The following is a 15,579-nucleotide window of genomic DNA, read 5'->3' on the forward strand; positions in this document are numbered from 1 at the left end:
TATTCAAATGCAGATTTATAGTCTGGACTTGGCTATGAAGTAGAATTTGTGGGGAGGGGGTAAGGAAGTGAAGGATAGAAGTAGTCATCACTATTATAAATGACAGTACTATCCTAGACCTAGAAATCTGCCTGTCATAATAAAGCACAGCTTATACTGAGAACCACCAGAATAGCTTAAGATAAATAAATTGCTCATGATGCAACAGAAAGAAAAATAAAATGCTCTAAGGGAAAGTTTATGGACTTTCCAAGGGAAGGCCCTGAGACTAGGATGTTAGGTCCATACAGGCTCTATTTCTTCACAGCTGTAGCCCCAGTACCTAAACAATGCCTGACACACATAGGTACTTAATAAATGTTTGTTGAGTGAGTATGTATGGATGAGTAGTTTAAAATCAGACCCCAAAAGTTCTTTAAAAGTTCCTTCCACTCTACCTACATAATACTTTATATGATCCACAATGGCTTGACTAAATTGTTGTAAAAATAATTACAGTAAAACATCACTCACCTCCAAAGAACCGAAAGGACATAAAAGGTGGAAATAGGCACTGATGGTGGGTAACTATAGTAAGGGAGGGACGAACACTAGACTCGGAGTCTATAAAACCGAGTTCACTTCCAAGTTGTGCTACTTCTTAGCTGTGTGACTAGAGATAAATCATTCAACATCCTTGCTTCATCAACTATACTAATAATTCTTAACACTGGTTAAAGCCCTACTGTGAACCAGAAACACACATTTACTTCTCAAAAACTACCCTACGAAGAAACAGAGCTTTAAATGATGCATCCAAGGTCATACAATTACTAAAACCAAACTGACTCCAGAACCCCTCCAAACAACCAACACACTATAGAACAAGAGTAATCATCATTTTTTCAGGTGGTTGTGGCATGGGTAAGAAAATCAAAGGCATTTACTGACCTTGAATCCAGAGTAGACAGGCAACTGTGGCTACTTCTCAAAGGGTCAAAGTCACTGGAGAAGTAGGGAGAAGGGCGATTACACCACTGTGGAGTCATGGCTATACTTTTATATTTTACAAAGCCCTCCCTACATTATCTCTAGCTATTCTATTACTCATTACATACCAACCTATGAGGGAAGAAGAGAGCATATTATTATTCTAATTTTATAGAAGGTCACACTAGCTCAGGAAGTTAGGAAGCTGTGCATCATCACACAACAAATTATCTATAACAATGAGCATAAAATTCCCCTAAACCCAAGCCCCTGGTCTGATCCAAAGACTGAGTGCCTGTCTGGATCATTGGTCAGTGGGGCTGCCAGCCCAGTCTGAAGAAGACCAGTTTGCCTATAAGGGAGAGTAGCCAGTCTGCTCAATGACCTGGGAGTAGACTCTCCCATCACCCCCAGCGTGCAGGCTCATGGTGGGGCAGGATCCACTTGGTCAGGAGTCCTGGAAGTTGGTGCTGTGTCACGGAGTAGGGGTGGAACAGACTCCCAGCTATGAGGTTTACACCTGCCTCAGAAAGAGGTTGAGAGCAGAGCTTCCTGGCAAGAGCCAAGTGGCTCCCACCATGCAGTTTTCATTCTGCAGGCTCTCAGGAGCTCCCCTCAAGCATACAGAAGTCACTTGATTTTTACTGATGCCATTTCCAGCCAGCATCTTCTAACTACGGTCTTGTACATTCCAAACAATACATATTTCTTAAACTGCTCCTTCTCTCTTTACAGACTGATCCAGAACACAAAAAACCTGGTGTACATCGAGGCTGGAGCATTTAGAAATCTCCCCCGGTTAAAATACCTGTGAGAATTTTTCCTTTTTGAGCAACTGGGAGAAAAATTGGGTATCTGATGAAAATCAAAAACAGTTAAAATGTTGGGAGGAATTTTTTAACTATATACTTAGCATTATTTGCACGTCTGTCTTCAGCCTTCTGATTAAAATTTAATCAGCATTTCTTGTCAGCTACCAGGCTGGGTGCCTTCAGAATCCATATAACTGGCTCCCAACATTTTCGCTCTCCAAAAAGCACACGAAAAGAATATCACCCCCTTTGCAATGATTTTCAAAACTGACAGGGGGAATGGGGAGGCAGGGTCATGACACTTGAAAAAGAGTAAATCGGAATCTCTAAGGTGAAGCAGTGATGCAGATAGAGCACAGGTGAAAGTAGAAGAGACAATTCTGATTGAACACCCATGCCTGGTTAAGAATTACTGATGCAGGGGCACCTGGGTGGCTCAGCAGGTTAAAGCCTCTGCCTTCAGCTCAGGTCATGATCTCAGGGTCCTGGGATCGAGCCCCACATTGGGCTCTCTGCTCAGCAGGGAGCCTGCTTCCCTCCTCTCTCTCTGCCTGCCTGTCTACTTGTGATCTCTCTCTCTGTCAAATAAATAAAAATTAAAAAAAAAGAATTACTGAATCAAAAAAGAATTACTGATGCCTTCATCTCATTTGTTCCTTTATGCATTAAGTGAAAACTTTGTAAGTACTACTTTGAGGTAGGCACTGTGCCATATAAACTAAATCACTATTTTCTATTTCCCATTAAATCTTATTGGGTCTATAGTTAGAATTCTAAGTTGAGTACCCACGGTAACCCAGCAGATTCATTGCCTTGCCAACAAAACCAAAATTCCTGAAACTTGACACAATCTATAAACTGATCACTATGGATCTTCTCATAGGTCAAGCAGTCACTTATTCACGCAGAAAAAATTAAATCCCTCTAACACAGACATCCTCTCTTCTTCCTGAGAACTTATATTTCATAAAATCTCCAGAGTGGAAGTCCACAACTCCCACCACCTAAAAAAAAAAAAAAAAAAAAAAGGAGAGGGACCAGAGGACATCTCTCTGGGTCTGGTATTCATGTCACCTGGGGCCTCCTACAGGAGCTGCTGCTGGCCCAAGTCTAGCCCCTTCGGCAGCTCTAACCCTGAACGGCTCCTAGCCCAGGTATTCTGCTTTTCCAGGCCTCCGAGGCTGTGCAGAACATATAAGCATCTGCAATGTCAACCACTTTAGAAAAACATAAAAAAAGAAAGAAAGAAAGAAAGAAAAAGAAAAACATAATGCCAGAACCAAATTTGACCACTGCAGTCCTTGTTATCCAAGAATCACTGTCTCCATAAAATAGCATTCTCCACCACCCCCCCCCGCAAACAAGTGATAGTCCCTCAACCCCAGTACATATTGCTAAGTTACAATGCTATCACCAGCCACAGAGAGGGCAAGGATTCAGTGCCATCTGGGGTTACAGGTAAGAAGGAGCCTCAGAAAGAGCCAAAGGACAAACCTGGCTTCCTTCCATCGTCACTGGATTTCAAGGAAGTTTGTATCAGTTTCTGCAGTCCTGCATAGGTGAATTTAAAACTCGAGGAAATCCAGATGCCTGGACTAAAGGAGTCTCATTCTTGTGTATAAAATAACTTTCAGTTTAACCTATCACTGAAGCTTCTCTCTTCTTTGAAGCTTAAATAACAGGTGGGAGGAAGAAGAGCCCTGAGTAGTTCCAATAACCAAAAGCATGTACAGTGATTTCAGTAAGTTATAAGGAAGAACTTCCTGAACCACAAGGCAGCTAAAGAAAGAAAGATTTTTAATAATGATGGATATGGATTTCTCATATGGAGGTTAATACTCCTGAAGGGTTTGAGTTAAAACCTATTCCAAAGTAGAGGGATGCTTTCTAGAACTATCGAGAGCAAATTACCAAAAAGGAATGGGATAGAATACAACAGAAAAATGCAATTGATACAATAGGAAAAGACAGGCTGGAAACATAAATATAAAGGACAAAGACCTGAGAGTTTAGTCCCGGCCCCTAGATCTTTAAACAGGCATCTTTAGAGCAACTTCTCCCATAGTGTTAGGGGCTTTAAAATTCTGCCAATCTTCAACAGCTGAAAGTGCTACCAATAAAGCCAAACTCAATATGTTTTAATGTGAAGATAGTCTTTTCAAAGTGCCTTCCTACTGCATTTATCTTTATGCCTTAAAAACAATCACTTTTACACTTTTACTCACTCTCTGCCCACATCCCCACCCTGCCCCAAATCACAGGAGCATCTGTAACACAGGCATCCGAAAGCTTCCAGATGTTACGAAGATCTTCTCCTCTGAATTTAATTTCATTCTGTAAGTACCAGGCTGATTGCTATGCACAACAGTTTCCTATTTGCAGCTAAAATTTGGAAAGTAAATATTTCTCATTTTATTCCTCCAGGGAAATTTGTGATAACTTACACATAACCACCATACCAGGAAATGCTTTTCAAGGGATGAGTAACGAATCCATAACACTGTGAGTAAACTCCCAGATTCACGTTCTGCCATTCAGGCTCCTGCTATTCTCCCTTCTAGCTTGAGGTGAGCTCTTTCTCATCTTTTACCATGTTCTTCATTCACTGGTAACGTTCTTTATGACCAAAAATGCTAACAGTGAGAGCAGTTGTGCAGGATTGCGGCTCGGTCATGTGTTCACACAACCACCAACCGAAGCATTCTGTTTAAAATTAATCAGACAGACCCTGCGGATTGACAGTGACCAAATTACCAACTAAGGAAATTGTTCACTGCATCAGTGGAACGCTTTGAAGCTGGGAAGAGACAGCCAGAAGGGAAATGGCTGCCCTGGTTCAAAGAGCACAGAAATTTCAAGTTTCAAATGAAAAGTTTGGAAAGATACTCTCTAAGTAGGTAGGACAGTTGATCGATAGAGCCTGCATTCACTCGTTTACTCTCTCTCTCTGACTTTTTACTTTGCTTCTGAAGAGCACGATCTATACCCATTCCCTACATCCCCTAATACCTGAAAATAGTGTCTTTTTATTTGACAGTCCCTCATCAGGTTACCAGGTTCACAGATCCTACCCCTTTTATGCCCTTTCCTAAGGCCTTGCTGTTCAAAGTGTGGTCCATAGACCAGCATCTACTGCATCTTCTAAGAGCTGGTTAGATATGCAGACTCTCAGGACTCAGATCTACTGACTTGAAATCTGCAAGTTCCCAAATGATTCATATGCACATGAAGTTCACAGGGCAGTATACTAAGATAACCCGACCCATTCTCTTCACTGTTCTTCTGCCTGACTTCCTTCCCTCTGGGGTCCCTGCTGTCTGCACATGGGGAACCCGCCTTTGCCCCACCATTCGGAAGGAGTGTTCTGGGCACCATGAACTTCTGAGCACTTATATCCAAAATCCAGTGACCCATACCCAATTCTCTTCCTCACATCCATCTCCCTCTCACTCTTTTGCTTTGGTTACAGCCAAGGCAGGGTTATAATGAGTCAATAAATGAGCTTGCCCTTAAAGAAAGAGAGAGCATGCGTTAGATGACCCCAAATGAGGAGGTAGTTGTAAAGCAAGAGAAGAGACCATAGGAGAGGACTTTTTTTTATATCATGGATTTTAAACATTGGTATCAATGTACATTGCATTTGAGTAGTACTTTTTTACTTTGTGTAGGTATTATTTCACATTTAATTGTCATGTTACAAAGCTATTGCCCATGCAGACCCAGCTCAGAATATTGCAATCAAGGGAATACAGAGCAACAACCAAAATAAAAATTTCTTTTTCAAGATAAATTCTTTACTTGCAGCTCTTAAACACAAGGAAAGAGACAGGAGATCCTAGAAAATCTTCTCTGCCCCTCTACTTCCCTCACACACTAAAGCTCTTCCAGCTCTATTTTATAAAGTATTCCCAACTTATCATTGCTTGTATCTAGAACTATTCATTTATCACATCCCCTGTCAGAGACAGAGCAGACTGCATGGGGAGGTACCACATACCTTGGGATTGGGGTCTTCCTCTGACTTTAGTGAGAACACAGAAGACATATGATCCATGTCTTTAAGGAGCTCAGAATCTCAATTATGAGGAAATGGAGAAGTTATGGGGGCAAACATGAAACAATGAAAGAATAATACAAACCAGTAGATATTCACTGTTAGAGTTTGTGTTATGCAGAAATGAGAAGTCTTGGAGAAGTCCTCTTGGGCTGGAGAGTCAAAGAAGGCTGCATGGTAGAGCTGAAACTTGACTTAGACCTTGTACTATCACTAACATTGTATGGGCAAATCTGATAATAGCAGTGATATTTATACAGCACTTAGTAAATACCTGCACTGTTTTTAAATACTTTTAAAAACTTGTTTACATATCACAACAACCCTATGAGGTAGGGACTATCAGCTCCATTTTTAGAGGAGGAAACCAAGGCCCTACAAGTTTAAATAATTTGCCCAGGGTCAAGATTTTAGACTCCATCGGCTCCAGAATCACAGTCTTAACTGTTATGTGGTACCACCTACCAAAAGAAGTGGAGCAAGTAGTCTAAGTGAAGGGACATCATGAGCAAAAGCATGGCTGTGGGAAAGAGGACAATGAGATATGTCTTACTTATGGATGAGTATCCACCCAGCTTAAGAAACAGGAAATAGTGGGCGCCTGGGTGGCTCAGTGGGTTAAGCCGCTGCCTTCGGCTCAGGTCATGATCTCGGGGTCCTGGGATCGAGTCCCGCATCGGGCTCTCTGCTCAGCAGGGATCCTGCTTCCCCCCCCCCCCCCTGCCTGCCTCTCTACTTGTGATCTCTCTCTGTCAAATAAATAAATAAAATCTTTAAAAAAAAAAAAGAATGAAGTAGAAATGGTATGAATGAAAGGACAGAAGATGTGGAGAACAATCAATAAGAAAACAAATGTTGGGATGACCTACAGAGTTCTGTGAGCTCCCAAGATTGGACCACCTCACCAAACTCAAGGAACAACCAAAGATTCCTTTCACACATCACATTTTAGCATATGCACATGAAAGCTGCACAGTATTTTTATTATGGGGCCATTAACTTATGTTAGTTATGATTTCAAGAAGAATAGTGCCTACCAGCAGGGCATAATTGCCCCACCTCTGAAGTTAATGAGGAATGTAGATTCATCTCTCCTAGTGGGCCCAGGGGGCATTGTACTTCCATCCCCCTCCTCACTCTCAGCCCTCCAAGACTGGAAGGGGAGTGATTAGTCATTTGCTTGGCACTTGTTCTCAGCTGAATGGGCCCTTCTGTAAATGAAGGATCCTGTGGAGCACCGTGTTGGAAAAAGGGTATTACACTTAAAGAGGAAAGCCTTATTTTCTCAGCTATAAAGTTCAACTCCCTAATTAGAAAATAATGAAAGCAGGCCTTCTCTCTTCATTATTAGTAGTATTTGAGATTTTGCTATTTGTGGAACCTTTCCTGCCCTCCCCCCACCCCAAATCTTTACCAACTATGAGCTCATTTAATGAAAACAAAATACTTCACTTGATGCTGGAGAAGCTCAGTGGGGTTAGTGCTAAAACTATGCATTATAATCTTATGTCCCTTTATAGCCACTTTGGCTTTTCATTAAATCTCCTCAAGAGGCCACCTGGAAATGTACCTCCTGAGTGAGCAGGATTTGGCTGTACCACCTTTAAAATATTCTAGATGACTTGTCATACCAGTCTCAAAAAAGAGACAACTTTGATTCACCTCTGAACTCCACAAAGGAAAGTGAAGGTCATGGCAACTAATTCTCAGAGAAAGAATGCCTGGCAAAGGATGGCAAGATTTCTGGCTGCCCCTGTGATGAGCCACGCCAAAGAGACTGCTGGGTGTTGAAACAGAAAGCCTGCGTTCTAGTCCTGGACCTGTGTCTAATGACCCTCAGTAAAGTTACACCATCCAGACATGGCTCTGTCTCTATGTATCCAATGGGATTATTAATACCTCCTTGTGCAAATTCAATCACATCGTATCAACTACACAGCACCACCATGATTAAAAGCTCATATTCAGCAAGCCAGTTGTTATTAGACCATCCTGAAAACATCATGTCTTGTTATCTCTTTTTAAATATGTTTTATTCTAAAATTTTCAGTGGATAAGTAGAGTTGCTTTCCATTTTTCTTTCCAGTAACAGCCCTATACATCTTACCTAGATTTATCGACTATTAGCAGTTTGCAACACCCACCCCATCTCTATATATGTAAATATATACAATACATTTCCTTTTGGCCAAACCATCCAAAAGAAGTTTACAGATATTATGACACTTCATACCTCAAATACTTCAGTATGTATCTCCCCAAAACAGAGACACTGTAAATAACTACACCATTACACCCCCCCCAAAAAACCATGACTTTAATGACATTGTCCAAACTACAGTCTGCATTCCAATGAAAATATCTTTTTTTTTTATTTTATTTTTTATAAACATATATTTTTATCCCCAGGGGTACAGGTCTGTGAATCGCCAGGTTTACACACTTCACAGCACTCACCATAGCACATACCCTCCCCAATATCCATAACCCCACCCTCCCTCTCCCAACCCCCCTCCCCCCATCAACCCTCAGTTTGTTTTGTGAGATTAAGAGTCACTTATAGTTTGTCTCCCTCCCAATCCCATCTTGTTCCAATGAAAATATCTTTTATAGAATTTTTTTCAACTCAGAATCGAATCAAAATTTTATGCATTGCACTTTCACTATTATGTCCCTTAGTCCTCCCAACCTCACCTCCTACCCCACCCATTAAGATCTTCTCCCCCACTTTCCTTTGTTCTCTATGACACCAATTCCTTGAAAAAGCCCAGGTCAGTTGTTTGGATTCATCTGACTACATTGTTAGGATTAGATTCAGGACAACATTGCTGCAAGAACATTGCAAAGTGCATGTTGTGTCCCTCCCAGTGCATCAAACCAGAAGGCACAGCATGCCATGCTCCTTAGCCATTTGGTTGAAGTATGACTGCCAGACATCTTCATTGTAAGGGCATATTTTTCCCTTTGTCATTAACAATAAACCATAGTGGGACACGGTGAGTTGGTACAACTAGCCCATTGGCCAACATTTCATCTAATGGTTCCATTTGGTTTTTATGCAGGTAGTTACAAAGCAGAAGTTTTAAATTTCATCATTTTTCTACACTTATTACCAGCGCTCTTCTGTTAAAAAATTAAAAAAAAAGAATCCTCTCCTTTTCTCTCGATCTCTTTTTTAAATATCACTATAGAAGTAGATTTTTCAAAAATTTTATTGAATGTATTATAATCCATTGCTGTCATCATTCTTTTGGATGCCTGTCATCTATTTGTTATTACCTATGGTGAAGTCATATAAGATGACATGAACTTGGCTGAGAGAAACATAACAACTCAGGGCTGCTGAAAGGAACGAGGTATGCCCACATCAGAGAGAGGATTCCCATGCCATTGAGACTGTGAGCCCCACAGAAATAGGGGAATTCTGATGAACATTCAAAACTAAGATCAAGGCAGCACATAGAGATCAGCCTGGTGACAGTGACTGGTCACGAGTTATCCATACAACCATGGCCAACGCGTGCACTCAAGAGGGGTCTTCATACACTTCATACACAGGATATTAAAAAATATCCTGCAAAATACCACAGGGAGAAGAAAGTGATGAATTTAGGATCCCTGTTCTTTAGGTAGGTATTGGTATAGTCATTTGATAAATATTTGCTTATAGATATATCACCATAGGGCATATTCTCTAAAATAGAAACCCTGAGGCCATTCTTTGAGACCCTGCAGATCTGCAGACACAAATTAAGCTTTTGTCTTTAAAATCGTCCAAAAACTAGGTGGTTAAAAAATCCAAAAGGGAACCACAGAAGACCATCTAATACTGTTAATATAACCCCAGAAATGCTTTTAGAGCCCCAGGAATATTTGGAGTTTGTTTCAAGGCGGCCTTCAGAGTGAGAGTATCATCTGTGATTAAGTTCTAAAGCCTGAACTTTATTTTGAATAAAAAGGTGACATTCTCTGGTTTTGAATCACAATTACTGACATTTGAATAGAGAACATAGACAATGCTTTAAAATAAGGTGCAGCTATTGTAATACAGGAGAGGGGGAAAATTTCTGTGCTTGTGACAGCATCCTCAAAGCAAAGGAAGCCATTCTCATTTAATTCTGACACCATGATGTTTTGGGGAAAAAAAAGTTATCTTAAGTCACTCTCCAGATGTTTTAAGGGACATTTGAAAGCATGGAGTGGGCATGACAGCAGGAGGCCTCCCACTCACATTTCTAAGTTCTCCAAAGTAAGGAAGCCACTTGTTTTAATCAAAACAAAGCAACACATTCTATGTGTACAACTGGTAAGAAAAGCTGAAGAGAAGCAGCTGAAAAGGAAACAGTGAGCCCATTCTTTAGAAAGTCAAGACAAGCAGGACCCAGACTATTTGGAAAAAAAAAAAAAAAAAACACAAAAAAACCAAGAACAAAAACCTGAAAAATGTCCCAGTACAAGCATGTTCAATGATGCTTACACAGACCAAAGATGTTTGAGGGCCTATGGAAAGTGAGTACATGTGAAGCAGCAAGGCCACCAAACTGACATGCTCCACCAAGAACAGGAAGGCCCCCTAGCCCAGCGGACCACAGTTCAATTAAAAGGACTGCTGCATTTCATGGAAATCCTGTCCAGAGCATGGCAAGGGAAACCCTTTCCCTCTATTCTGGTCAGAGAGACAGAGCTGCTACTACTACTATTACTACTACTAATAATAATGGCAACACATTAAGCATTTATGGTGTTCCAGGACTTATTTCTAAGTGCTTACCATATGTTTAGCATCTTAGTCACCCAACAGCCTTCTGAGGTCAGTACTATTATTATCTTCCCTATTTTCAAATTAGGAAATTAAGACACAAAGAGGTTAAGTAACAGCCTGAAGTAATTCAGTGAATAAGTAGTGAGCGGCTGCGCGTTGAAGACTTGCAAATTTAACCACAAAGCTGCACTTAGAGCAATGGCATTGTAAGCCCCACTGTGGGGGGGAGGTATAAAATCCTAATATGCATCAAAACTAGGATCAGGACAGCATGTAAGGTTGATGGGGCAGGGCATCCAGACAACTGCTGGCAGCTTTGCTTTGCTCAAAACAGAGTAGGAGCTACTCTATCTTAATTCACTATATATGTAGCTCCATCACTTACAAGGCAGGGAAAGCAGTAAGGGAACCAGACTCTGGACTCCATTCTGTGCAGCAGACCATCTGCTCTGCATATGGAAGCAATGAGAGCTATATCATCCAATGCTGTACCCTAGGGCAAAGGGCCCCACAGCGGCATGCCCACCTTCACTGGGAGGGCTTGTTACGAAAGTACATATCCCTGAACACCACTACCACATTCTGATGCTGTAGCTTTGCAGGGCACCTGCTTAGGGGGTCTGAGTCTGCATTTCCAGCAAGCAGCTCCAGTTGATTCTGAGTCAGTGGATGAAGTGGAATGTTTTAACAAACACTGGCCGAGACTCTAAGAAATCCACTTTCAAAGAAGTTCAGAGAAAAGTCCAATACAATTTCTTCATCTACAAGAGATTGTTATAAAGGAATTCAAACCCCCAAATGATAAGGGACAGCCAAAGAATCATAGTCTAAATGTAAAATTAAAAAAAGAATTCTTCCTTTGTGCTGGTAAGGAGGCAAGAAGGTTGTGCGTTAACTACACAAGACAGGGGAGATAACCCAAGTAACTTTACCCTCAAATCCTAGAAAACTACTGAAAAATGGCACCCAAGAATCCATTACAGAATATAGTTAAGAGCTCACAGGTGAAGTTGTAAATTCAAAATTCCAGAAGAAAGCACAGAAGAGCAGGAGAAGCCAGAGTAGCCTGTTCCTCACATGGAAGGGCAAGGCTGGGCTCCTGCCAGGTAGCAAGCATCATGAGAGACCCCAGGGTTTTACAAAATGAGGTTGCTCTGAACTCAAATTAATAAGGAGGCTTTATAAATTATTTTGTAATCTTTACTTTCTGAATGCCAGTGTTCAAATATCATGCTTCAACCCTGAGTCCTCCTTATTTATATGCTGGTTTGTCTCAGGTGTGCTGACCGCCCCACCGCCCCCCCCACACACACACTACACAGACACACACACACACACACACACCCCACAAGACGCACTTCCATGCTTATTTTATTTAACAGAGGCTAGAGAATGTTTGTAGACAACGGCCACGGGGAACAGGAACAGCTGGGAAAGGTGTCTAAACTCTTTCTTAAGTCACAGCCACCAGCCCATTCCTCTGTGGCCATGCCACTATCAGCAATTCTGTAAAGGGGAGCTAGGGTCTTGCCAGATGGTAGAGCTTAATTTTATGTTATACTATAACCCTTTCTCACTTGAATATTGCATCCCGGTTCTTGAAGAACTTCCACAAGTACTTCTAAGACTGTGACTTTCAAACTTGCTTGGTTGACTGTGATTTATAGTAAGAAATTCATCTTACATATACCTATTTGTTCATCCAATTCACTTAACATGTAATCCTCCCAAGCACTAGGCACTTGGATGCAGGGGATTCTGTAAGAAACGGAACAGTGTGAAATCCTTGATCTCCTGAAGCTTACATTCTGCAGGGGAAGGCAGGTGACGGACAAGTATGATAGGTCAGATGTTGATAAAGCCACCGAGGAAACACAAATCCATGAGGGGGGATGGGAATGTGGAATGCTGAGGGAAGTGAGTTTAAATGGGCAGCCAGGAAAGGCTGCACCCAGAACACGACATCAAGCACCGCTCTGAAGCAGGGCCATGTGGATATCTCAGGGAAGAAAAGTGAAAACAACCAGTGAAACTGATATGCTGGAAGTAGCCCAAGACAAAGTGTTCTGGTCCCACTTCTGCCTATGGTGGGCTTTAGACAAGTCACTTTCCTTTCTGAGCCTCTTCCCTTCTTTGTAAAATGAAGGTGTGCCACTTGATCCTCCCCAAGCTCATTCCTGGCTCCAACATTTCCCAACATCTGTCCTGAGGAGCAGGACATGTCTTATTCTAGGCGGGTACGTGTGTGTATGTGTATATATATATTTATGTACATGACATAGAAAAATGGTGGAACAAAATTCCATAAATAGTACTACCCTGATTATAGGCAATACACTCCAATATTTTCCATTTTTGTTCTATTCTGTTCTATTTCATTTTGCTAAATGGTGACTGCGCCCAACTAAACTGATTTAACTATCCACTAACTGGTCTTATAGAACCGTTTACAGGCTTTGAAATCTTCTTGGTTATGGAGCCAAATACGGCATCAGCAAAAACCATACTCATCCAAGGAAAAGAAGAGCTAACTCAGGCCTGGGGCCTTCCTCTGCCCCCCAACTTTAAAGCTGCCCAGAAAGCCCAAATGCCCACAGGCATGGAGAAGCAGAGGCAAGACTTGAGTGTCAGTCAGATGGCTCTGGTCACTAACTCTGCTTCTACCCCTCCATTCTTTAACCTTGAGCAAACTACACAACAGCACTGAGACTTAGATTTCTGATCGGAATAATGGAAATGACGAGGTTTATTTCACAACATACAGGTAGAATGACTGATCAAGTATCTGGCACTTAATTAACACTAAATCAAACAAACAAACTGGTGATGATGCCACTGGTGGAAGTGAAGCCAAACGAGAGCAGAAAGGGGGGGAATAAAAACAGCTCCATCTCACCAGCTCCTTAGAATGCCAGTAATTATCTTAGTAATAAGTGTCACAGAAGGAAAAATGTGTGATTCCAAAATGTGCTTCTTTCACTGCTAAATCCTCTCTCCTCACTTCAGCAAACTATATGGAAATGGATTTGAAGAAATACAAAGTCATGCCTTCAACGGGACAACGCTGATTTCCCTGTAAGTATGTGCTTATTTCCCCAGCTCATGAATAAAAATGGAATATTACTCTAGCTACCAGATCACATTCAATCTTCAGCAACTAACTCAGGACAAAAATAAACTTTCAAGTGGCTAGTCCTCAGTGTTTCACTCATGTTACTAGGCAACTGGCTGGCTAGAAACCCCAGAGCACCCTGATTTCAAAGATAGATGCAGCCTGGAGACATTAAAGTTGACAGTTTGTTAAAATATTCAACACCCTACTTTAGTCTCATCTCTCAGCCTCACTCTCTAGCCCCCTCACTCAGGTTGATGGTCTGTTAGAAGCAGCACGATTTCAGTGAAGAAATTCTTCCCCCAGCCACACTGCAGAGAAATCAGGTAACCCCAATTACCAGCTTAATCAGCCACAACAAGCCCACTTGCAGTCCCATCCCCCTATTGCTAGGGGGGTTATAGAGCGCATTTTTCACAGGGTGAGGGGGGGCCTTGTGCTTTCACCATGTCCTACCCCGGTCCCCAGTGTTCATAGCCTTTAACTCAAGGAGAGCATCCCTACCAACTGCTTCCTTCATTGTTCCGCAACTCTCTTTCCTTCTATGACTCCTTTTCTAAAAGAATGGCTTGTTCATTAAACCTGCTGGGCTGGGGCCGTTGGAACCATAACAGGTATAGAGTGAGATGACAATCACCCTACAGTTGAGTATAATAAAAACTAAGAGTGCCTGAAAAGCTCAAATGAAGCCAAAATTAAGGAAAACAAATGAAAAGGCTTTTATAATAAATTGTGTAAACAAGAGCCTATACCAAGGCTTCTTAGACTTTAACACACAAAATAACATGGAGACTATTAAAACACAGATTCCCAGGCCCCAGCCCCAGAGACTTTGCTTCAGTGACTCTACGGTAGGGCTTGAAAATTTGTAATTATAACAAGCTCCCAGGAGATGCTGATGCTGCCAGTCTCAAGGTGAGTGGCATAAGCCTGTACAATATACTATTTAACTATACATATTAACCAAAGACTCTATTACATCAATATAATGCTACAGAGCTCTGTGGCAAAGAGAACAGATCTGGGAGTCACTGATTGGACTTCAAACTCCAATGCCAACATTTGTCAGCTTACCTTGAGTAAGTTATTTAACGTATTCCAGCCACAGTGTTCTCGGCCATAAAACAGAGCCATTAATGGGCTTGTTTTCAGGATAATCCCCCCAAAATGAAAAGGTCAGTTTTGAATCCTCGGTACTTAACACTGAGCCTCTCACAGGGTATTTGCTTATTTATTACTTATTACCTTGCACATTTCATTAACTACAAATTAACGAATAAATGATTAAATAAGATTATATTTTTATGATCTTAGCCTGAGTCTGGCACATACCACATGCATAAGAAATGGTGCCTTCCTATCATGGAGTAGATTTTCCTTTATTATCTTGTTGACTTAAATTTAACGAAGAGTTCACTCTAGCCAATTGAATCTGTTTCTGCCAAAATCAAATCATATCCTCTCCTGGCACGGCACTTGCAGATGCCTCATACACTCAACAAGGGTTTGCCAAGCATCAGCTGTGTTTGGAGGAACATGCTAGATCAGGGGTGGAAATGAAGATGAATACGCCCTGGTGTTTGCCCCATGGGACCTTACAGCCTAGAAAGAAGCATTGCCAAATGGTATATAAACTGTAGTAACTAAAACAGAAGGCAAAGCATGACACCTCCCCTGAGAGAAGTAAAGCCCCCTGGGATTTCAAAGGCAGAAGAGAACATAATTAGAGAAAGCCTCATGAGAGGTGTAAACTTTGAGCTGGGTCTACGTCGGACAGGCAAAGAGAGAAGGAAAATGCATTCCAAGCAGAGGACAATAAAGAGAATGGCCCAGAGGAAGAAACATGTGTTCACAGAACAGCACACAGTAC

The 15,579-nt window shown here is 41.5% G+C and overlaps 1 protein-coding gene across 3 annotated transcripts in view; it reads left to right on the forward strand.

The window, feature by feature from the left end:
- The window catches only part of LHCGR (luteinizing hormone/choriogonadotropin receptor), a 137,426-nt gene that overhangs the window by 21,285 nt on the left and 100,562 nt on the right, over positions 1 to 15,579 (forward strand). For all 3 annotated transcript variants that reach the window (XM_047744480.1, XM_047744478.1, XM_047744479.1), the window contains exons 4-7: positions 1,705 to 1,779; positions 4,043 to 4,117; positions 4,206 to 4,283; positions 13,604 to 13,672. In XM_047744480.1, coding sequence (XP_047600436.1) covers positions 1,705 to 1,779; positions 4,043 to 4,117; positions 4,206 to 4,283; positions 13,604 to 13,672 — 297 coding nt within the window. The remainder of the gene's footprint in view (positions 1 to 1,704; positions 1,780 to 4,042; positions 4,118 to 4,205; positions 4,284 to 13,603; positions 13,673 to 15,579) is intronic.

This window comes from Lutra lutra, chromosome 9, assembly GCF_902655055.1.
Source record: "Lutra lutra chromosome 9, mLutLut1.2, whole genome shotgun sequence".
Taxonomy (NCBI): domain Eukaryota; kingdom Metazoa; phylum Chordata; class Mammalia; order Carnivora; family Mustelidae; genus Lutra; species Lutra lutra.